The following is a 23,735-nucleotide window of genomic DNA, read 5'->3' as shown; positions in this document are numbered from 1 at the left end:
GGTAGTTTTCGTAGAAATCGGGCGTCAGCATCTCCACAATCTTCAGATGCTTATCAATTTCCTCCTCCGACAAGTTGGCATGCTTGTAAGACCTAAAAAGTACAACCAATCAGTATCACAAATCGCCCTAAAACATCCAAAATAACCCTTACTCCAACTCAATCCTTAATTGCTCCCGCACCGCCTCGAAATCGTTCATCATAATCACCAAAATGTCCTTCTTGCTGTACTCGGCCACAAACAGCTTCACTACCGGCGCGAGCCCCGTCCTGACAAAGTACTTTTCAAACGGCAAATCCGACACGAGCAGCACGCACTGGCACGCACACGTTCAGCCCGGTCACCTTCGGCAGTCGCAGCAACATTGGCAGCACGTTGTGGTCCATGTCGCGCACCCGGTCGGCGTTCTCCAGCACGACGATGTAGCTTCGCGAGGGCGACAGTCGCGCCAGCTGGGCCACAAAGTCCTTCATGGAGTCGACGCTGGCCAGCGAGGCGTACCCGTTGGCCGCGCACGGGACGTGACCGGTCAGCCGGTTCAGGATGGCCTTCGGCGAATCCTCGTCCCGACGGCGTCCTGTCGCACGTTGCCGTCGAATCCCGGGCGCCACACATCTGGAATAAAATATGAAATTAAACGCAAGAAACACTTTTTTTAAATTTAATTATCAGCTGCCAAAACGCATTATTTTCTACGAAAAACTTACCTGGACACAAGTATTCGGCTTATAATAAGATTAAAGCACTTTTAAAACAAAAAAGCAAAAAGAAACAACTGCAAATTGGCAAAACTTGAAAAGTCCTATGCGACTCTGCCAAATATTGTTTACATTGTCGGATAGGATGTTTTGCCAGCACCTATCTGACAGCTGACGACGAGAGCGCTGATTGGTCGATTTTCTCTCCTAACGGTTTCTCTCTCTCGCACTGCAAGCATTGAAACATTTCATATTCTCGATCAGCTGATGACTACACGTTGCGCAAGGACTGGACAAACATGAAGATTGCAAAATATTTTTGTTTCAGAGTTTTATAAAAAACGACTTAACAAAATAACTAAAAATCATGCACCTTGGTCATTTTGATATGAGCGTATACTGCCGTTCTACGCATAATTGTCCCATGTCATTTTTGGACGATTTTGACTTTTTAACATTTTTAAGTTTAGTTTGTCGTATACTTTAAGAAAAACACATAAAATCGGGTACTTTGTTCGGAAACTCATTGAAAACAACATCAAGTCTGTTTGTCCCATCGTTAAACTTCTACGCATAATTGTCCCACCAAGTATTTTCTTATACGGAATCATTAGTTTTATGTAGTATTATGCCGTGTTTACCTGTTGTTTAGCAAGAGGATCACAAATAATAGTGATACACTGCTAACTGGGGCAATTAGGGACACATTGGGCGAATAGGAACCCACGGGACAATTATGCGTAGAAACACAGAAATCGATCGAAAAATTTCAATCGCGTTTTTCTCAGTTGCACTTTTTCGAACATGGGACAATTATGCGTAGAACGGCAGTATATGCATCATAATTGAAAAATGATATAAATGAATCATAAGTTGAATTGCTAAGGTTCTATGTGCACGCTTGACCCTAATGCACATAGGACTCCCACGTGGTAAAACGACCTATAATTATTTGGTGAAGAATTTATTGAGAATTGTTTTAGGTTGTTTTGTATTTTATCAATAACTGAAAAAATAAAAGGCTTTTAATAAATTGGATCAGCGGAAAGTGTAGTTTTCGGCTTGCAGAATTTCATGCAATAAATAACTCAGTTTGTTTACTTTTGTCGCATAGGACCTTTTGAAAATTTACTCTAGAATTGGTAGATTAGATTGTCTTATAATCCAGACCGCGCGACGCAACTTCCAGCGGATGAACTTGGCCGTAAAGTGGTGTCGCTGCAGCCTTGGAATACAAATAGGAGCATCATTTATGTAACCGCCTTGGCCATTGGCAATTGGAAGTCCCGTCACGGACGGAGTGTCGTACCACGAAAAAGGTACGATATTGTCCGCAGCCATCATGTGTGCATGTAATGGGCCGTGCGATGGCGACGCAATAACCGGAAATGCAAAAATGCACAAATGCATACAAGATGCGAAAATAAAAACTGTCAGACGATTGAAATTGCGGTTGACGGCGAATCGAGCGAATCTAGGGTAGATGGCCCTAATTTGGACCTATCAAGAAGAGCTTGTTTAGAACTTTATTATTATTAACATTATAGATTATCGAACTTCGAATCGAATCATCGAATTCTTTATTAACACTATATCGGCGAACAGTATATTTTGTAAAATTTTCATCAGTTTGTTATAGCAGCTTTTTAGAAGTTTTTTAAAATGTTTATTGGACCTACAAATAAAAGCGATTTCCTTTGCATAATTTGTGTGATCTTTGCGAAATAACAAGAACAAGCCGAATGCCTTTAACCTTTCGGAAGTCGCGCTGGTGTACTTTGTGCACCGTTTGTAAGGGAGGCCGAAAAACGCGACTTCCGAAAGGTTAAGAAGAGCTCTTAGTGCCGAAACATGTCTGACATAGGACCAAAATAGGGACATCTGTCTAATTTGAATCAGCATGAAGTTTTAAACCCGTGCAATGTAGACATCTTTCTTAATTCAAAATAAAATTCGATTCCTCTTTTTATTGGAATGGATGTTCAGTTTAAAACATTTCAAAATTTAACAACACTTTACCGCTTTTCAAATAAAATTACGTGCAATATATCTCGGTTGAGTTTTCAAAAAGCCGTAAGAGCCACCGTGACCTCCGACACTAATTTTCATTTTTCTCCAAATTAAAGCAAAATTTCATTTATCTTTAATGTACTTGAATGACGTGTAGATGAACAATCTGAATCAATTTTGAAATTGTTTTTTCGCAAGTAGGTCGAGTACCGTTGCAAAAAGGGCTTTGTTTACCAATGGCTCTTACGGCTTTTTGAAAGCTAATCCGAGATATGTTCCAAATCCATTGACCTTGGACTACACCTCAAAAGACGAGCTAGTTTGTGCAAACCACAAATCCACAAACAACAACCGTTTTCTGCGGGCTCATGAATAAATGTCTTCAAATTTACATTAATTGGTTGGTGCCATCTTTGCGCCGAAAGTGATAGCTCGCTGTGTGTTGTACGTCAAATGACCCGCTCATTCTTCTCTCTAGGTCGGCTTCCCACATCAACCTTCAACAACCCGCAAGCCCCAAGGTATGCTCGTTGGCACGAAAGGTGGGGGTACCTATTTTCGCCCTATTTTCTGCGACATTCGAAGTGGGGGGTTCGATCCAAGAAAGCGTGTCTGTTTGCTCGCTCTAGCTGTACATTTTATGTTGGACCAAAAATAGAAGATGTCATTCGTCTTCTCACACACGTTGTTTGCTCGGTTGGTATGCGTCATAATAAAATAGAATCGGCGCGGCGGTTCCACACATTCGCCAAGAAGGCGGCGTACACACAGATAGTGGGCCTTTAGAGAACCTCTAGCAAGAGAGGGGAAATTCGTAGGATTTCCATTGCTGAAAGTAGTTCGGCTCATAGAAAAAAATACAGACTCCCTATTTGCGAATACCACTCACGACTTACGACCGATTCTGCGAGATGTGGGTCGGAAGGTCACTTTCAAACTCGAGGAAGGAAGCGCGATCTGACGTGTGACCCGGACAGGTCACACGAGGAACTACTACTACTGCGGCATAACGTTTGATTGTGTATGCAAATCTGGAAGGCATTATGCTCCATTGAACGTGATACTAGACTGAATCAGAAGCGCTGATTTGTGTCAGTTCGACGTTTCCGCCACGAAGTCGTTAATTAGCGGTGGGACTTCTGCAGTGATGATTAACTTTATTGTCTGCTAAAGGTGTAACTAGCCACAAGTTCGGGTTGTTATTGTCGGCAATCATCTTTTAGGAGCTATGAAAGCGCCTGGGTTGGCTTTCTGCTTCGTCCTTGCTGTATTTAGTGAAATTGTCGAAACATTCTATTTTCCACAAGAATTTATTGTTCTACCTTACGAGACTAAAGGCTTATCGATTAATTGAATTTAAAAAAAACATGTTCTGAGTCAATTGCTACCATAATGACATGGCATATTAATCGGGGAGAAACTTAAGTATTAAATTAACAGGGTGGCCACTCTAGTCGGGAAATCGGGAATGTCGGGAATTTGCCAAAATCCACAGAAAATCGGGACAAAGTCTGGAATTAGTGATTTTTTGTCAAATAGTCGGGAATAGTCGGGAATCCCAAGCGTACATATTTTAATTTCTAGCTCAATTATTAAATTTTGTAATAATTTGTACAATTAAATTAAATTTACTCAATTCTTCTTTGGTAACTTACTTTAAATTCAAGATTCCTTTCACTATTTCAATCTTTTGAGAATGAAAAGGCTATTTAAGACATTTGAAAACCTAGACAATATTGGATGCATTTGGCCCAGATTTTCATAATATTTTTTTATTAATCAAAAGATTTTTAGTAAACAAGAGGTAACATGTAACTAAAAAAACAACAACAAAGTTAAAACTGATAAAAAATAAAGCATGATTTCAACCAGTGTGGCCTGCGTAAAGATATCGGTTCTGTTTCATTTTATGACATTCATAGATAGATAGATAAATCTTGATTTTCAGTTCAGTCATCGGAAAACTCAAATATCGAATAAAAGCCAATAGTTGTTCGTTCTGAATGAAAATTTGGAAACACTTTTTAACATTTTGAAAACATGAAAAGAAATCTAGAAATTGAAAAGGAATCAGGAATTTTGATTTATGTTATTACAAATATGTATAAAGAATTTGTCTATTCAAACATTTGGCATAAAATAAGTGGTTAAACATGACATATTATCAAATCAATTTTTTATAGAAAAATAATAATAATAAAACAATTCAAAGCTTACAACTAGATAAATCACCATTGATTTAAAAATTCAATATCAAAATTTTAAAAATTAAAAAAGGATTTAAGTAACTTTTTTAAGCGAGCTCCTGGATCCATTCTAAATTCTTTGAAATAATTGAATAACATGATTACTATATGTTTTAGCAGGCCAAGGATTGATACCTAAGAGCATGCAATGGCACTGACCTTGTTGCGTGCTCTTCGGTTGACGTCCACGTAAGGAACATCCTGGAAGGAGCGTAACTAACTACATCCGTAGTTCTGTTAGATCATCCGAATTATCTTGATCAGAACAGTATAGCTCTGGTTCCTTGCGAGTGTCCTATTTTCTTACCTCCACGTTGGCTTGGTTTTCATGATGACCTAGCTGGTGGCCTGTGGAAACGGATCGTAAACCTTTGACCACCGCGGGTCAGAGTCGAGACGGCTAGAAGAAAAGGGCGCAACAATGTGGGAAAGGGAAGTAATTTGTGATTGTAGACGGTATTGTTTTGATTCGTAGTATGTTGAGTCAACTGCTGTGGATGTACCTAAAACATCGCACAAAGGGGTTTCTCTTCTCTTCATTCTCAGCTACCACCTATCTCCTATTTTTATTTTGCTCTACTGATTCTCACTTCTTCATTGATTCTACTATTTAATATCCATCATTTGATTTTGATTTTCTTACTTTTGATTCTCTTGTCTCTCAAAGCTTTTCCACTCTATTTTACCAATTGATACTGCTGTAACAAACTTTGTGTTTTTCCTTAAAAAATACTTTTCCTCAATGTACTAGTAATATCAAGTCTATTTATAATTCGCCTAATCTTTTTTGATTTTTATTTATTTGAATAATTCTTTATCTGTCCTATAATTTATCATTACTATAATCTAAGCTTGTTTTGTATCTCTATTTATTAACTATTGTCTAATTTTACATCTAATACATCTAGCTTCTCATTTTTATTCTTCAAAATACGCTCATCATTCTCTTACTATTGATACTTGATTTTTATAAAATAAATTCTCTTTTACTGTCAATTGTTTTCAATCTTCACCCTTTTTTTCAAACAAGTGAGGTTTGAGCCCTTACTCAATTTATGGAATGGTTAAAGGATTAACACAAATATTACTATTGTATTTTTGGTAAACTTTTATAACATGCTTAGGACCAAAAATTGTAACAAAACACCGCGACAAAAGAAATAGCAACATATAAACACGACTCAACACTAGGAAAGATTTCAGGAGAAAACAATACACAGTAAAATAACAACTAGTTTTTGAATTCAAACTAAAAATAAAACAGTTTTTGCTTTAATGAAAGTTGATAGGCACACTTTAAATGGTTAGGCGCTTATACTTACATCAAACCCTTCGTAATGTACCACCCTCGGCCGAGTTAAAATGCGTAACCGGAAAAGAAGGTGTGCATGCCTGGCATGAACACTCAAAGCGTGTTCTAGCGTGCTGCTCGTACTGACTCAGAGCAAGGGTGAGATGTAGGTGTAAGGGCAGTGCGTGTTCGTCGGGAACCTAGTGCATAAGATCGGTCAAGGCCCGTTCTTACACTGAAAATTGCGAATTGCGAATTGCGAACATGATTACTATATGTTTTAAGTGTTCTTTGATTTAAAATAAAATAAAATTGAGAATATAATTTTAAATACAGTTAAATTAAACTTTTAAGCATTTCCAGTTGAAACGAAGTATCAAAAACTATACGTTTGCCAATTTTAAAAATAAACATTGAAATTATAAGTATCGTTAAGCTTTCGGTTATTGTCAAGGACTAACAATTATTGTTTATGTTTCTGCTCTGAATCAAAATAATGAATGCAACCATTTTTTAAGTTTTTTTATCAGGAATTTGTTGTTATGTTTATGTTTTTACGAAAATTGTCAATAGCTTGATTTTTTATAATTCACTTAAATTTTTTTTTATGGTTGATATTAAAATTTTAATAAAGAGTGTTTTGTTTGAAATCATTCTTTAGAAAAAAATGCATATTATTTGATTTTCTGGAAAAGTCGGGAATTTGAAAATGGGATTTGAGTGGTCACCCTGAATTAATGATTTTATTACACACAACGTCAATGTTTATATTTCAAAGTGTGAGAGCTAAAAATTCTATTTATGTTTTTGAATTTGTTTTGAAAGCTTATCTCTTCACAGCTCCTTCTAAAAGACCATAGTTGATTCATTGTTGAAATGAAAATTTACATTAAAAAAATGGAGATCAAATTATCCAAATATTCAATTTAAAAAAAAAATGCTTTCAATGCGGGCCGACAGTGAAGTTATGGAAAAGAATAGTTTGTATCAGACAGTGAGAAAACCTGTGAGAAATTCTGCGGAAATGTACATGTTTTCTGAAATTCCATTCAATAAACAAACCACGTGCTTCTCCAAAACACATTCTCCGATTCCCAACTAACCGTATCGACCCAAGCCACAAATTATTGTGCGTTTACTTTCTTCAATGTACCCAATCACCTTTTGCTGACCTTCCCCCTATTGGTGCCGAAAATTGCCTTCGTTTTTGATTTGTTTACATAACTTTGTGATACCGTGTTTGCCCACATATTGCCATCAGCACCAAGCAGCATCGTCATCATTATCATCATCACAACTTCTGCTTCTCTTCTTTTCCTCAGCCTCACACAAGAGCAGCTTCTCTTTCCTCTATCTGTCTGTCTGTTTTCATTTCATTTGTGTTTATAAAAGTGTGTATATATATGTGTGTGTGTGTGTGTGCGAGTATGATTGCACACACTTCTGTGTGTGCTTTACAAAACAATTAAATTGACCCAGATACCAACTGTACTAATTGATCGTATTCCTCTGCTTTTTTTCTTCTTCTCTCTTCCTTTTCTTTTATCACTCTACAGCTCCACAGGATCGAGTATGTGCATAGTCGTCATTTAATTTATAGAGATGTAAAACCAGAAAATTTTCTAATCGGTAGAAGTTCAAATAAACGTGATAAAATTATACATATAATAGGTAAGTACAATGTTCCTTTCCAACATTACTACCCCCACATCTAATGGATCTGCCGTCATCAACATCTGACATCTAAATCAACCGAGTTTGCAAACATCGTCAGAATCGGCATCCACAACGCGATCCACAATACATCTAAAAATAAACGAAAAAGAAAAACATACCAGCAAAACAACTCACCAACTCAAACTCACTCGCCATGTGCGCATGTGTCAGTAAACCCCGACCACCCTATCTATCGTACGAACAGCTCTCCGGCTCTCCGGCAATCGCGAGAGAAACCGGTCTCACAATGTGCTATTTTTAGATCGGCTCTCTTGCCGGTCGCCGGCTACTTGGTTCCACCCATACCTCGTTGGTTGGTGTGTGGTGCGCAGTGGAGGAACGCACTGAAAACGAATGCCCGCTCTGACTGTACTGCTTCGCAGTAAGGGAGGCAAAACGTTTCACGCTCGGCCAAACCCCGCCGTAAACTGAAATCGGGCTTCTAGCGCTCACTTTCCGCATGTCCCTTTGGCGCAGCGGATAGCGCGTTGGACTTCTAATCCAAAGGTCGTGGGTTCGATCCCCACAAGGGATGCACTAGTGGTTTTCCGATCTTTTTTTTTTTTGTACGTTTGTGTTTTTTTCGACATTGGAAACAGTTTTGGTGTTTGGTTGCGAGTTACAGTTTAGGAATTTGCTGTAACGTTTTACCTGATTGTTGTTGATTTCCGTCGGTTTGAATTAAGAAGCAAAGTTATTGGGGGACTCTGGCCAAAGCAATGAGTTGGACAAGCAAAATTTTGTTTTTATTTTTTTGTTCTTAACATAAAATTTAACAACCTTATATATTAGTCAACATTTAGTGGCTGATTGCCTGTTACATTATCAAATACAGGCCAGATTATTTTTTTTCAGATTAACAGACCAGATTTTTAGGATCATATTTGAGCTTTACGGTCCGGAGTGAAATTTTTCTGAGGACTTCCGATAATCGAATCTAGATTTTCAACGAATTATTATTTATTATAAAGAAATTTTTTGTAGAATATTATTTTTGTCATATTTTTGTTTTTTTCCTTTAAAACCCGCAAAAAAAATAATAATCGGGGAGCATACTTGTAAAATTTGATATTTCTATTGAAAAAAAAAACTACTAATATTGCTTAAAATCAAAGTTGAACATTTAAGAACATTAAAAAAACATTTTCGACAACAATTCGGACACTTTCTTGAAACATGCTAAAAACCCTTTTGTTTGTCAATAAAGCAGCAGTGAAGGGCCATTTTAAAGCCCGCATCAGACCCTCCGATTTCACCGTTCGTTTAGTCGAAGGAAATTTAACTCTGGAAAAAAAAATTTGAGAAATGAATATTTGTGCTTTTTGTTTTTTTTGATTATCTAAATTCAAAAGATAGCAATTTTTAGAAAGCGTCGATTCCTAATCGTTAATTCTTTTAATTTCTATTTTTCTAAACTATGTTTTTGCCAAAATTACAAACAGATTAAATTGTATATTATTATTATTTGTAGGTATTTTATGTTATTCAACGCAATTATATTCAAGCTTCATATGAGATTTAGGCAAAGCTTGACTAAATTCACGAAATTATTTATTAGGTTGATTTAATTTCAAACATGTTTTAAAAAAGTCCACGTGTAGATGATCCCAAGAAAAAAAAAATCAATTGAATTGAAATTTGTTTAATAGACCTTAAAAAAAATATAATAAGATATGTAAAATAGTACCATGCGAATTGCAAAAAAGTTCCAACAAATCGAATATAAATTAGAGAGCAATTTTTGGTCAAAACAACCTCTTGATCGTAGCAATAATCGGAAAATGTCACTTGAGGTTTAAGAATCATAAAGTTTAAATTTTTTTTTCTTAATAAACCTGTCAAGTTTCCAGGTCAATATTAACCAACCAGCAGTGGCTGGTAAACCCAAGAACGAAAAATGCAAGGCAAAGCCAGTTTGCTGTTGTAATCCACTGTTGGCAAACAAAAACAAAACTGACCGTCCACTCCCACGCCCACCGCCCAAGCCGCATCCAATTGGATTTGTTGATGTTCGCACTGCTAAAAATATCAATCCGATGGAGGAGAAGAGTCGTCGGGGCCAGACTTAAAGCTGGAGGAGGAAACGGGACTTTAATTTTAGAATGGCGTGCTTCTTTGGGGGAATGTTTGACTTTCTTTTTGAAGTGTAAATATTGGCAGAAACTGGACAAGCTGGCATCTCTTTAGCGGTTTAGTGTGTTTAATTTGTTTACAGCTTTTGGAGGAGTTTGAGTTGGATGATGAAGATTTTGACGGTGGAAAAATACACATTTGACACATCCAAAAATTGATTTCTACTAGTTGTTTTCTAATAGTTGTTTTATTGTACTTTCAGATTTTGGTCTCGCCAAAGAGTATATTGACTTAGATACGAATAAACACATACCATATCGAGAGCATAAGTCGCTGACGGGCACGGCGCGGTACATGTCGATCAACACGCATATGGGCAAGGAGCAGTCCCGGCGCGACGACCTGGAGGCGCTCGGTCACATGTTTATGTATTTCTTAAGAGGTTCACTGCCATGGCAAGGTCTGAAAGCCGACACACTCAAAGAGCGATACCAAAAAATTGGTGACACGAAGCGGGCGACACCGATCGATGTGAGTTGCAGAATTTTGTCAAACGAATGCACCACCTTGACCACCAATTATTATTTTTTTGCTTGCAGGTACTGTGCGAAGGACACCCGGAGGAATTTGCGAAATACCTGCGCTACGTGCGGCGGCTAGACTTTTTTGAAACACCTGATTACGACCACTTACGGAGATTATTTCAAGATTTGTTCTATTTTAAGGGTTACGTAGACGACGGTGAATTCGACTGGACCGGAAAGACGATGGTGAGTTGTTAGAAGCGTGTGCTGGTCCGCCCCAAAAGTAACCAAAATACCCCCCTAGACTCAATAGTGAATCTGTTCCGCCTCTAGCAACTGTGGAAGGACGAAATTGAAATGCTCAAGAAATCCCGGCTGTGACGGTTCAACTCCCTTTCGCTCAACAACCCCACCCCCAAATAGTCAAGAAATCGTGAAGACAAATTCTCAATTACCCCCCGAAACCAATCGAGCTGTGTAAATTTACCTGTTTCCAATATATATTTCTTCATCAATCCTTCTATTCGAAGCAACAACCCCCCGTTTCCGTGTTTGAGTTTTCTTGAACAAATAGAACTTATTTCTGGCTAAGGAAAAGCGTCAATTGATTCGCAATCAGCAGCGTGTCCTCCCAATTTTGAATACCTTCTCATCAAGTGAATCAATCCCCCCCCTCTGTTTTGCAGCCGGCAAACTTCAACGTGATGCGCCAGCTGCGTAACGCTCCGCCGTCCCACATTGTCAAGACTAAATCGGCGAAGGTGACCATGGTTTTGGGTGTTTTTTTTTTCAAGTAGTTTGCTAGTGTTTATCTCGTAACGATCGTGTACCTTGCTGTATTTGCTAGAAAATGTGTAATTTTCGAGGCTCAAATTTTGTAATTATTCCTCTCTCAATCGATCGCTCTATGGCAGGGTGGCCACTCAAATGTGGAATATCAAAAAAAAAAAATGTTTTAGTTTCCTCACCTTACTGAGGAAACGTTATAAAATCACTCGAACAATGAAATTCTTGATTCCTCCTCCTAGAATCACCTTTATGTCGCACCTATATGTGCGTGTGTTGTGGATTTGTGCACCGAAAATTCTACTCGATTATCTAGCGAGTATTTTAACCGTTTTGGACTCCTTTGATTCGTCTTGGGAACCCATGAGTCCCTATTTAAAATTATGAGAGTTGGTTAAAATTATGTTAAGTTTTTGGAAAATTCCTTATTTATCTCGTTTTCAGGAGTTAATTTTTGTTGTAGGAAAAACTTTACTTCTCTTGTTTTTGTTTTTCTTGTTTCGTTTTTAGTATTTTTATTTGTACTTATCTTGTTTAGTTTATGTTAGTTTCTAATAGTATTTGGCTTTTTCTACAACCTCCTCCCTTCTGCCGCTTCATTTTTTCATGTTTTTACAGCCACTTTAAAATATTTTGCTTCTTTTTCACGTTTTTTTCTATTGAATGATACAAAAAAAAAAACAACATTGAATGATACCCATGATACCCAAATTAGTGAAAAACATTGCCAAAGTTGACTCCAGAAAAATGCGTTTTTAAAAACATTGGCAGAGCCTCATAAAGCAAGTCAAACTTCCAGTACTTAAATTTTTTTTCTTATAAACCAGTACTTACATTTTAAGACTGCTTTTTTCCAATGTTTTTTAAAGTTAGAAAATTGATTGAAAAATTTATTCTTGGCAAATATTTTGATCAAACCCCACCTAGAGTCGAAGTTAGGTTGTAGAGGGTTAAAAAATTCAAAAGTTATGCTAAAAAAACATTTTTTGCAATTCCGTCGTGAAACTACTTACTTTTTCTGTCATTCTTGAACGACGAAATAGCCTACTTTTCTGTACCAAAAATAACAGAATCGAATAGCAACACTTTTCAAAATAAATGCTGAAAAGTTCTACTTTTCAGCACTGAAATGGGTGCTGAAAAGTTGAACTTTTCAGCACTTGTTTCGAAAAGTAACACTTTTCAAATTTTTTTTGATTTAAACGATTTATTGACAAAATACATGAAAATTCGACTTAAAATTTCACTCAATGGATGTTTTTCGAAATTGCAAAAAATGTTGTATGGAACTCGTTGCAAAACTTGATTTTTTCAGCACTTGTCGTATTTATCCAACTCGGTGAACCTCGTTGGATAAATGTACGACTAGTGCTGAAAAAATCTTCTTTTTGCAACTTGTTGCATAAACTACTATTTTGCAATTCCTTCGTGAAACTACTTACTTTTCCTGTCATTCTTGAACGACGAAATAGCCTACTTTTCTGTACCAAAAATAACAGAATCGAATAGCAACACTTTTCAAAATAAATGCTGAAAAGTTCTACTTTTCAGCACTGAAATGGGCGCTGAAAAGTTGAACTTTTCAGAACTTGTTTCGAAAAGTAACACTTTTCAACATTTTTTTATTTAAACGATTTATTGACAAAATACATGAAAATTCGACTTAAACTTACACTCAATGGGTGTTTTTCGAAATTGCAAAAAAATGTTGTATGGAACTCGTTGCAAAACTTGATTTTTTCAGCACTCGTCGTATTTATCCAACTCGGTGAACCTCGTTGGATAAATGTACGACTCGTGCTGAAAAAATCCTCTTTTTGCAACTTGTTGCATAAACTACTATTAGAGAAAGTCCAGAAGATTGTGAAAAATGGGTTTTTTTTAGGTTTTTGTCTGGCATAGGGTGTACGACAAAAGGTCGAATGAATAAAAGGTCGAAAGTCGACAAAAGGTCAAATGGACAAAAGGTCAAATGTGGAAAATGTGAAACATAATTCTCTAATATTTTTTTGAATTTTCTAACATTAAATACATGTATTTAAGTTTTCTAACATAGAATACATGTATTTTAGCTGCAGAAATTGTCAAACTTGTAAGATATTTTTGTAAAATTTATTTTCTTTCAAAAAGTGTTTGAGTTTTCTTTCAAAAAAGTTTTATTTATCTCGTTTCAGGAGGTAATTTTTGTTGTAGGAAAAACTTTACTTCTCTTGTTTTTGTTTTTCTTGTTTCGTTTTTAGTATTTTTATTTGTACTTATCTTGTTTAGTTTATGTTAGTTTCTAATAGTATTTGGCTTTTTCTACAACCTCCTCCCTTCTGCCGCTTCATTTTTTCATGTTTTTACAGCCACTTTAAAATATTTTGCTTCTTTTTCACGTTTTTTTCTATTGAATGATACAAAAAAAAAAAACAACATTGAATGATACCCATGATACCCAAATTAGTGAAAAACATTGCCAAAGTTGACTCCAGAAAAATGCGTTTTTAAAAACATTGGCAGAGCCTCATAAAGCAAGTCAAACTTCCAGTACTTAAATTTTTTTTCTTATAAACCAGTACTTACATTTTAAGACTGCTTTTTTCCAATGTTTTTTAAAGTTAGAAAATTGATTGAAAAATTTATTCTTGGCAAATATTTTGATCAAACCCCACCTAGAGTCGAAGTTAGGTTGTAGAGGGTTAAAAAATTCAAAAGTTATGCTAAAAAAACATTTTTTGCAATTCCGTCGTGAAACTACTTACTTTTTCTGTCATTCTTGAACGACGAAATAGCCTACTTTTCTGTACCAAAAATAACAGAATCGAATAGCAACACTTTTCAAAATAAATGCTGAAAAGTTCTACTTTTCAGCACTGAAATGGGTGCTGAAAAGTTGAACTTTTCAGCACTTGTTTCGAAAAGTAACACTTTTCAAATTTTTTTTGATTTAAACGATTTATTGACAAAATACATGAAAATTCGACTTAAAATTTCACTCAATGGATGTTTTTCGAAATTGCAAAAAATGTTGTATGGAACTCGTTGCAAAACTTGATTTTTTCAGCACTTGTCGTATTTATCCAACTCGGTGAACCTCGTTGGATAAATGTACGACTAGTGCTGAAAAAATCTTCTTTTTGCAACTTGTTGCATAAACTACTATTTTGCAATTCCTTCGTGAAACTACTTACTTTTCCTGTCATTCTTGAACGACGAAATAGCCTACTTTTCTGTACCAAAAATAACAGAATCGAATAGCAACACTTTTCAAAATAAATGCTGAAAAGTTCTACTTTTCAGCACTGAAATGGGCGCTGAAAAGTTGAACTTTTCAGAACTTGTTTCGAAAAGTAACACTTTTCAACATTTTTTTATTTAAACGATTTATTGACAAAATACATGAAAATTCGACTTAAACTTTCACTCAATGGGTGTTTTTCGAAATTGCAAAAAAATGTTGTATGGAACTCGTTGCAAAACTTGATTTTTTCAGCACTCGTCGTATTTATCCAACTCGGTGAACCTCGTTGGATAAATGTACGACTCGTGCTGAAAAAATCCTCTTTTTGCAACTTGTTGCATAAACTACTATTAGAGAAAGTCCAGAAGATTGTGAAAAATGGGTTTTTTTTAGGTTTTTGTCTGGCATAGGGTGTACGACAAAAGGTCGAATGCCAAAAGTTCGAATGAATAAAAGGTCGAAAGTCGACAAAAGGTCAAATGGACAAAAGGTCAAATGTGGAAAATGTGAAACATAATTCTCTAATATTTTTGTGAATTTTCTAACATTAAATACATGTATTTAAGTTTTCTAACATAGAATACATGTATTTTAGCTGCAGAAATTGTCAAACTTGTAAGATATTTTTGTAAAATTTATTTTCTTTCAAAAAGTGTTTGAGTTTTCTTTCAAAAAAGTGTTTGAGTCTGACTTCTAAAAATATTTTGATAGATTTCCTATTCTTCTAAGCTATTCTTGATGGTTGTAATATTTTTGTAAGTTTTTCCATTTTTTTTCAAGCATGAGCAGTACTTAAAAAATCCAACTTCTAAAATATTTGAAAGTTATTACCCATTCTTGATTGTCGTTATATTTTTTGAGTTTTTTCCAGTCTTTCAAACCTAAGCAGTTTTTAAAAGTCTCGTTTACAGAATAATTTAATACTTTTTCCGTTAATAAAAAAGAAATATATTGTAAATTTTTTTTCATTCGTTTGAAATAACCTATTCTTGATTTTCGTTTTTTTAGGTTTTTGATTCTTTAAAAAATTTGCAGTTTTTTTAAAAGTCGTATTTCTAAAATATTTGTTTTTAAAGTATGGACCCATAGTGGGATAATTATTCAAAAGACCTATTAATTGAGCCCAAAATGTTGAAGGTCTGATGTTTGGTATGTTTGGTCATACAAGGAAGGTGTCATCCACAAATAACGTAACAGTTTTTCGATGATTTTTATGTTTTTGCATGAGGAAAATTTGTGCAAACAATATTTCTAATCCTGAATCAAATTTTTTTAATGTTTTTTTGTTTATCTTTCAAAGCGTTTCAGATTAAAACTATTTGGAAATATTTCGGGTTAGTTCCACTAGGGCCATTTGTAAACAATGCCGTTTTTCGAACGGGTTTAAATCTAGTTACGAATAACGAACATAAAGAAATGCTTGAGATTGTTCGTTCTACACGAGCTTCAGATGAAGAAAACGAAGTTGACTTTATAGCTGTCGGCCACCATTGCTAGTACCAACCACTAGTGTCTTCCTTTTTTCCACAAGGACTTCGCCGCCCTGGGCTCCTAAGTGTATGAAAGTATGGCACGGAGCGACGGCGCCGAATACCCATATTTACACAAAGAATTTTAGAGCGCCCGCCGCGGGATTCGAACCGACGACCTCTGGCTTGTGAGTCCAGTGCGCGGTCCGATTGATCCACACGGGCGGGACACGAGCTTCAGATGCTCCAGTGAAATTTCATATTGTTTACGATGAAAATCATTTTCAAATTTCAGATCACGGTTGCTCTCGAATCCTTTTGAAAACTAACCCTAGATATCCAGAGTTTTTTTTGAAAAGGACCAATAAACTATTGTCTTTCATATGTTTATAGGACCTAATCAAAAAAAACTCTAGATATGTATGTTTACGTTTGGCCCCACAATTCAAATTTTGTTTGATATTTTAAAATGTTTTTTTTTTTCTTTAAAAAAAAACTCTGATTTCAAATATTTGTATTTATTCATACTTCTGGAAAAACAAATTAAAGTTTTTATAGAATACCGAAGACAGAAAAATAAGAATTTTAGTGGCCACCCTATTCCGATGTAATTGTTTTGAGATCAGGCACCTTACTGAAGTGAATTTTTAGCCAAATGTTAACGCAGCAATCGATATTTCATCCAGCGTACTTAGTTGGCGTCCCGGCCATCACTTCCTTCCAGGTCTTGTTTCGCCCCACTGTATACTAAGCGCGTTATGATTAGATTGTCTTCTTCGTCTTCTCTACGGCGACGGTTTTGAGCTAAAAATGTATTCGCTAGATGTTGGTAAAAATTCTTTTGGGCTTAAATTTACTTAACTGCTAGGATGCTTCTACTTCGACAAAGTATTCCATTCTAATTACTTGTTTCTTTTTTTTTTACCACGCAGTCAACACCCGTTGGATCGTTGCAGACCGGCCACGAAGTAGTTGTATCACCAAACAGAGAAAGACACACACCTGTAAATAAGGTAATTAGCAACAGCTTCTTCCGTGTCTCTAAAGTTATACGTTCTGCAAAACAATCTTCTTATAACGCTAACCAACTTTCGAGAAGAAAAACAAAAATGTCACCTCCCTAAAAAACAATCCCGATGGTCCCCAAAACTTCCCGTTTTCCTCATTCTTTTACTAGCATTAAAAAAAAGCACTGGTAACTAAACAGGATAAAACCAAATCTACTTGTTCTAACTTGGTCATCGTCTTCATACAAATACTTTTTTTTCCGTGCGATGTTATGTGTACCTTCTTTTTCCACCATTTGTCGATACCAACCAACCGCGTATGTCGCTCAATGTGTACTAACTTATCTCATACATTCATTGCAAATAGTGCATTCCCCCCAAACAAAAAAAAACAAGAAGAAGAGCAGCGAAAAATCCTTCCAACCACCCACTCACTCACACACAAAACACAAACTTCCTCTCTCGAGCGCGGACACAATTTTGTGAGATGTTCCGAGTTTTGTTTCGTTCTTGCCCCAGGACGGAGACTTTTTCAGCTACTACGACGAAGAGCTGGACGACGCGGTCACCCTCGAGATAATGGCCCAGGTTCGAAGCAGTGGCCAGCAAAACAAAAAAATGTTGTTGTTTTCCTCCCCTTCCCCTCTTTGGGTCAACCCGTTATCGCTTGACGGTTCTGCTAGGTGACCCGTTCGGAACACAGTTAAGGCCTCGCAGTAATGCTAGAAATTGTCAACTCGATAGAAACTGGATCTTGTCCACCTTCAACTCCATACACATAATACTACACACAGTTGATGAATTAGAGTTCGAATCATTTGCTCGAAAACACCGTTTAAAGTTTATTTGTTTCATTTAGAATTGTTTAAATTTACACGATTTGCATGGTTCAAACATTCTATGTTATGCTAACTAAACTTTGAAAAGACACATGGTATTTTTTAAACTTGTTCCAATAGAAGAAGTTTCAACTCAAATTTTAAAGTCATCGTTTTTACAATTGTGGGTTTTTTTTTTTAAAGGTCTAATAAACCAAATTTTCAGTTTTTGCTTTTTGGGTGTTTTTTAATACCCCTGACTCAAGGCGGTTTCAAAAACACTCAAAAAGCAAAAAACTTTAAATTTGGTTTATTGGACCTTTTCAAAAAAAAAAAAAAAAAAAAAAAACACTCAAGAATTCATTGAATGGAGTCAAAAGGGTATCAACACTAAAATTTATGATCTCAGATATTTTGGGTTGTCTGACCGTCCAGACCCATGTTGAGCTTTGGAATAATGTGATTGAGTGATAGTTTTTTTTTTATCTTATTTATAACGAAATTTCCTGCATTCAATTCTTAAACCTAGTTGAAATAAATATAAAGAATACCTCATGATTTTTTTTCCAAATATTTGAGAAATTTTGCTATATTTATTAAATTTGAATAATTTAGATTATTCAGATGTCCAGATTTGCTTGAAATCAAACTGTAATTCCATATAAAATGTGACGGAATTTATGGCACTGATGATACAGCAACCCGAAGGGCATTCATACCAAACCTTGTTATTAATAATCTCAGATCAACTGATAACAAGAAATAACAAGAAAATGCTTGAAATGTCAACACAGCCGTTCTTCGCTATCTCAATTTTCTCTTCAGTCACGTCAAAATGTCTACTTTAATGTCCTCTCTAGCTCGTACAATCTCTTTCTTGATGGTCCCTTGGATTGTAGTTATTCAAAATGTGTGTTCTCTTTGTCGATATTTTCTCTTTCTCATGGCTTGCAGAGACATTTTTCTTTGTGGCAGAAAGTCGTATGTGACAAATCAATAACATAAATGTTATCCAATTGTTGTTGAAAAATCAAACAATTTTTTTCTATTGATTTTTCCTGTGTTTTCCAACAAGTAATCCAAAGCAATAATAACAGTTTTTGTTGTTGAGATGTTATTCTCACCTGCTCGGGAAAAGTCATTACATCAAAATATTTATCTATTAACGGTACACATCAACCATAGCTTTTGCACCCAGATTTCTGTTACAGACATTTTAGTATCTTCAATACTACGGGAACTATCGATATAATTTTTTATTCATCCCCTAAATTACTGTCTTCGTAGTTATTTACAACAAAGTTTGACTATTTTTACAATCAGATTGTTGCAGGATTGGGTCCGTAAGTTTGACAATTTTGGAATAAGAAAACAACAACTTCCTTGGTTGCTGTGCACCCTTAAATTAATTGATATTTTTAAGGTCTTACCAAAACCCTATTGTTACCTATTGAGCCGAAAAAAAAACAGCGAAATTTCTATTTAAAAATAATAAGTTTTAAAATCCAAACCTACCATTTGCATTTAAAATGTTATTAATTTACTAAAAGTTTCATTTAAAATTAAATTTTATTTTGCAACCGCTTCAAACTCTACGAAAGAAAACCTATTTTTAACCATGCAAAAAGTAACCCGGAAATTACTATACTTTTCCATACTATCGCTGCCGGCCTGTGGGTATTGAATTGGACCACACACACATTGCAAAATAATCTAGTCTACTTACTTAAAAAATATAATTAGTGAATTTTTCAATACTAACAAAATTATTATAATTTTTGAACTCCCGTCAAATTAAAACCTTTTCAGTTTTGTTAAACTATGTTAAACAATTTTGTTTTGCGATGTTTATTTTTTTTAAATAGATTTTTTTTATTGACTTGAGCCATTTCAAATATTTTTCAAAGCTAATTTTAAATTTAATTTAAATTAGATGGCATAAAAAGAATTTTATTTGTGTTTGTCCAACATCCACTTTATAACTTTAATCCCATTTTCAACTGCTATCAAAATCACTTGTATACTTACAGTATTTATATCGCAGTGAAAAATACCATGTGTTTCTTAAAAAAATAATTGGCAATGAATGATTGAAAGGTTCTATTTTCGTTTATTTTTATTACTCAACTTTACACAAAATACAATCATCAGAGCTACTTACAAGTAACACGCTCTCTGATAAATGTTAGACCGACATTGCGCAACTTACACAGTTACAAGTAGAACAAAACCCCCCGTTCCTCCTCTCTTCCCTCGCACACAATTGCATCGTTCACTGTTGTTAGCAAAAAAAAAGAAAATTTCCGAGACAATCACATGCTACTGAAGATTTTTCTCGAAATCGAAAAATGTAACCCTTTCGGTGCCAACGGCTAGGTTTTAAATAAAATTTCCCCCTGTTTAGACTTCCCCCTAAAATTCCGGAGTTTTGAACTTTGTTAGTTCCAGTTGCTATTTTGCTTTAGTTTTTCTTTTGTAATGCTCTTTGAATTAATCATTTAAATGCTTCACGATGGCGAACCATCCCACTGATTCGATATGTTTTTTCTTTTATCTTTTTCTCGCTCTGGTTTACAAATTGATCAAAAACGCGTTCGGCCAAATCGAAAAAAATATGCAAAATTCTGACCTTCGGCGAATCACACACAACACCCACACACACACACCCATACGCAACCGACACGCTCATACACTCGAATCGGCACAACACCGTCTATGTCGCGCGCCTCACCCACAAAAACGCACAAATACGAACACACAAACAATTCACAAACTCCAGCAGCAGACGAATTCGAAGGGAGGTGTCGCCGCTTGGCCGGACGTGCCCAAACAGACTGGAACACTGGGCAACCTAACGCCGGCCGACCGACATGGTTCAGTTCAGGTACGTGTGTTCCAACCGCTTCCGGTTTCGTTGCTCTGGTGATGTTGTTGTTGTTGTTGTTGTTTTTCTTTCTTTCCGTTTTTTTTTTGTACTATCATTTCACAACGCCTCCTTGGTTTCCGTAAAACAAAATAGCCAAAAACCCGAATCACAGACAAGCAAACGCAAACGCTTCGGGAATTCAGAAATTTGCCTCTGCTTGTCTGTGTACTAACCTCCTGAATCCAGTTTGGTTTTTCATTCCTTGTGTTGGTTTGACCCGGTTTTGTTAGTATCTACCCCTCTGAACTGCGTTTGGTAGAGACGTTTGCCCTCTCCCCCTCTGATACACACATACACACAAACACACCAACTGTTTGTAACGGTGCCCTAGTGTTTTCTAACCCCAATTTAACCCTCCCCCTGTGTGCGTGTGTTACAAGGTTTGTTTTGTTTTGTTTGTTTAGTTTGGTTACCATACCACCTGCGACGGCATATAATCATCTAGTTTCTCTCTCTTTCTTCCACTAACAACAAAAACCTACCCCTTAAAAAAACAATACCAAAAAAACAGCCCGCTAGTAGAGCAACCCGAACTAGAGACACAAACTATAGATTCCGAATCCTTCTCCCGTGAGAGGAAAGGCGCTCCACAATCTATCTGCTCTATTTCGCGCGCGCTCTCTGTCTCTCTATCTGTCTCTGTTTGCGCATTCACTCTATTTTCACCACCACGGACACCCACAAACACACCCACACTCACAACGTGGTGGGATAGAGAGCAGCAGCAGCAGCGTGTGTGTTTGTGTGCGTGACTTTGCTATTGTACTCTTTTGCAAGAATTAAATTTTAAATTTGTCGAGTTATTTTAATCTGTGATTTTTTCTGAAAATTGAATCAATTCTTTTCATATTTCGTCGTGATTTCTAGGTGTGAGTCTTTTTTTTAAATATTTTTGAAATAAAATCAAGGAAAAAGGTTGACACTGCACAATAATTCTCGCTTACTTTTTTCAAAAGGTCCTATGTACATAGGAAATCCATGGCGCATTGGTTGTTTTGAAAAAGTAATCCAAAATTGTCAAATTGCACAGAAGTCAACCTGCAAAATACCCATTGATTTAACAATGAATCCAAACGGCAACAAAGCTAGAAAATTCAAAATTTTATTTTTTTATTGAAATCAAAAATTCATCTTCATATTATGCTCAAATTCAACAAAATGACACGCTGATAAAAAATTTAGCGTTGACAGATTTTCGTGATCGTACTGTCTTGTTGTCTTGTTGGGACAACATTCCCGGGATTTTTTTCTAAAACCGGGAATTTCCGAAACCCGGCTTTACATATTTTATATTTAATTGTATATATTTTTAAAAGACTGGGGATTATATTTACGTAAATTTATGATGTTAAATTTGAAAAAAATATCATCAAATTATTTTTCATCAATCACCGGAATCTGGGGCAAGTCAGGACAAATGTAACGAATTAAGACTGTTTAAAAGATTTCTCGGGAACCCGGGAATTCCCGGGATTTCAAAAATATTTTTCCCGTTTCCCAGGAAAATTGGATGTTGTACTTTTGCTATTTTGTGCAGCCTTAAATGCCTCATATTTAAACCTTCTCAATATCAACAAAAATCTATTTCAATCTTGAGAAAAAAAAAAACGAAACCCTTAATAACTCCGTGCAGCAAAATTAAAAGTAATAAAATGTACAATTCAGAAAGAAAGTTTTTTTCCCCTAAAAAGCTCAATTTTCTCAAAATCCATATTTGAATTTTTTGCACTTTTTGTTGTGTGTTTCAGCGCAAAACCCTGAATGTTTTATATTTAATAATACGCCCTTTTGAAATGTTAGTCTTGATTCCAAAATTTTAAAAATATTTTTTTTGAGGATATCCAATCTTCAATGTTTTTTAGAAATGGACACTCATGGTATGACGCAAACTTTTTTTTAATCGAAAAACTTTTATGAAAAAAAATGTGGTATTACCTCGGAAACTGCGCATTTTTTTATTATTTCTGTAGTACTTTTAGATTGCAAATTTAATACAACAAACAATTAGTTGAGTTAAGGCTCAGAAGTCGCCTTTTTGTTTTCCTAAAACGCATCTCAAAACAGTGAAAAAATCTGATTGTTTTGAGTATTTGTTTTAAAAAATTTATGATTTTTTTTAAGTGTAATTTTTTTCCGGGTTGTCCTTACTTACAACTTTTCTGAAGACTTGATGTCGATCAGAAATAAAAAAAAAACAAATACATACCTCGAAAATGTCTACGTCATTTATGAGTGGCGCCTAAGCCTTTATCATACATTACTGCTTTGTCAAAAAATAAGGATTTCTCTTAGCAAATTGATGCCTCTGTGGTCTCTTATGCTAAATAGATAGGAGAACCAGCAAGCTTAGTACAAGAGAGCACAAAAACATCGAAATATTGAATTATAAAGACAACTACCTTTTACCTTTTTCAAGAATTTCACTTTTTTAATGAATTTATTCATTTTTTTTGCGGACTTAGAAGCTATGGTGCTAGTACAACCAAAAAAAAAAAAGTTAGAATTTTAACCCCAAAGTTAACAAAAAAAAATCAAAGAAGGAAGGAGCCATATTGCGAATGTTATTCGATAGCATCTGTCAATCCTTCACCTAGTTTTCAAATTTTGAAATTACAATAAAACAACAATTAATTTTAAAAATATTTAAGAGCAACTTGAATCAGAAAATAAAAAGTTTTACCGAATTACCGAACTTGAATCAGAAAGTAAAAAGTTATCAAGGGTATGAACACGTTCAATATTTTAACTAAGAGTTGAAATTATTATTTGTTTTTAAAGGAAAAAAAAAATAAAATATTTTGATGGTGAAACTTAAAATTAATTTAATTTACTCTGAGTAAATTCCGTAGATTACTCTTTCGATAGTTAATAGTCTTATGAAGCTAGCATATTAGTGTGTAGTTTTGGTATTTTACTTAGGAGATCACTTCTGGTAGTTTGGAATGGGT

At 35.4% G+C, this 23,735-nt stretch overlaps 2 protein-coding genes and 1 non-coding gene across 12 annotated transcripts in view; 2 read left to right on the top strand and 1 right to left on the bottom strand.

Annotated features, from left to right (window-relative positions):
- The window catches only part of LOC120431627 (casein kinase I), a 61,707-nt gene that overhangs the window by 23,504 nt on the left and 14,468 nt on the right, over positions 1–23,735 (top strand). For 3 of the 10 annotated variants that reach the window (XM_052710881.1, XM_052710880.1, XM_052710879.1), the window contains exons 4-7: positions 7,802–7,916; positions 10,297–10,565; positions 10,634–10,804; positions 16,969–17,049. In XM_052710881.1, coding sequence (XP_052566841.1) covers positions 7,802–7,916; positions 10,297–10,565; positions 10,634–10,804; positions 16,969–17,049 — 636 coding nt within the window. Of the gene's footprint in view, positions 1–7,801; positions 7,917–10,296; positions 10,566–10,633; positions 10,805–10,862; positions 11,069–11,244; positions 11,320–16,968; positions 17,050–17,562; positions 17,632–20,640; positions 20,746–23,735 lie in introns of those variants that run through there. The other 7 variants (XM_052710876.1, XM_052710885.1, XM_052710877.1 and 4 more) reach the window with 7 other exon arrangements.
- On the bottom strand, positions 30–996 carry LOC120431631 (origin recognition complex subunit 5-like). The gene is made up of 2 exons (XM_052710889.1): positions 708–996; positions 30–615 (listed from the first exon to the last, which is right to left on the bottom strand). Exon 2 carries the CDS (start codon positions 471–473, stop codon positions 285–287), a length of 189 nt encoding a protein of 62 aa, XP_052566849.1. The 5' UTR covers positions 474–615; positions 708–996; the 3' UTR covers positions 30–284.
- On the top strand, positions 8,424–8,496 carry Trnar-ucu (transfer RNA arginine (anticodon UCU)). The gene has a single exon. It is a non-coding gene; the product is annotated as a tRNA-Arg (tRNA).

Source organism: Culex pipiens, chromosome 3 (assembly GCF_016801865.2).
Source record: "Culex pipiens pallens isolate TS chromosome 3, TS_CPP_V2, whole genome shotgun sequence".
In the NCBI taxonomy this organism is placed as follows: domain Eukaryota; kingdom Metazoa; phylum Arthropoda; class Insecta; order Diptera; family Culicidae; genus Culex; species Culex pipiens.
The sequence above is the reverse complement of the archived record's forward strand: the minus strand, read 5'-3'. Positions and strand labels throughout refer to the sequence as shown.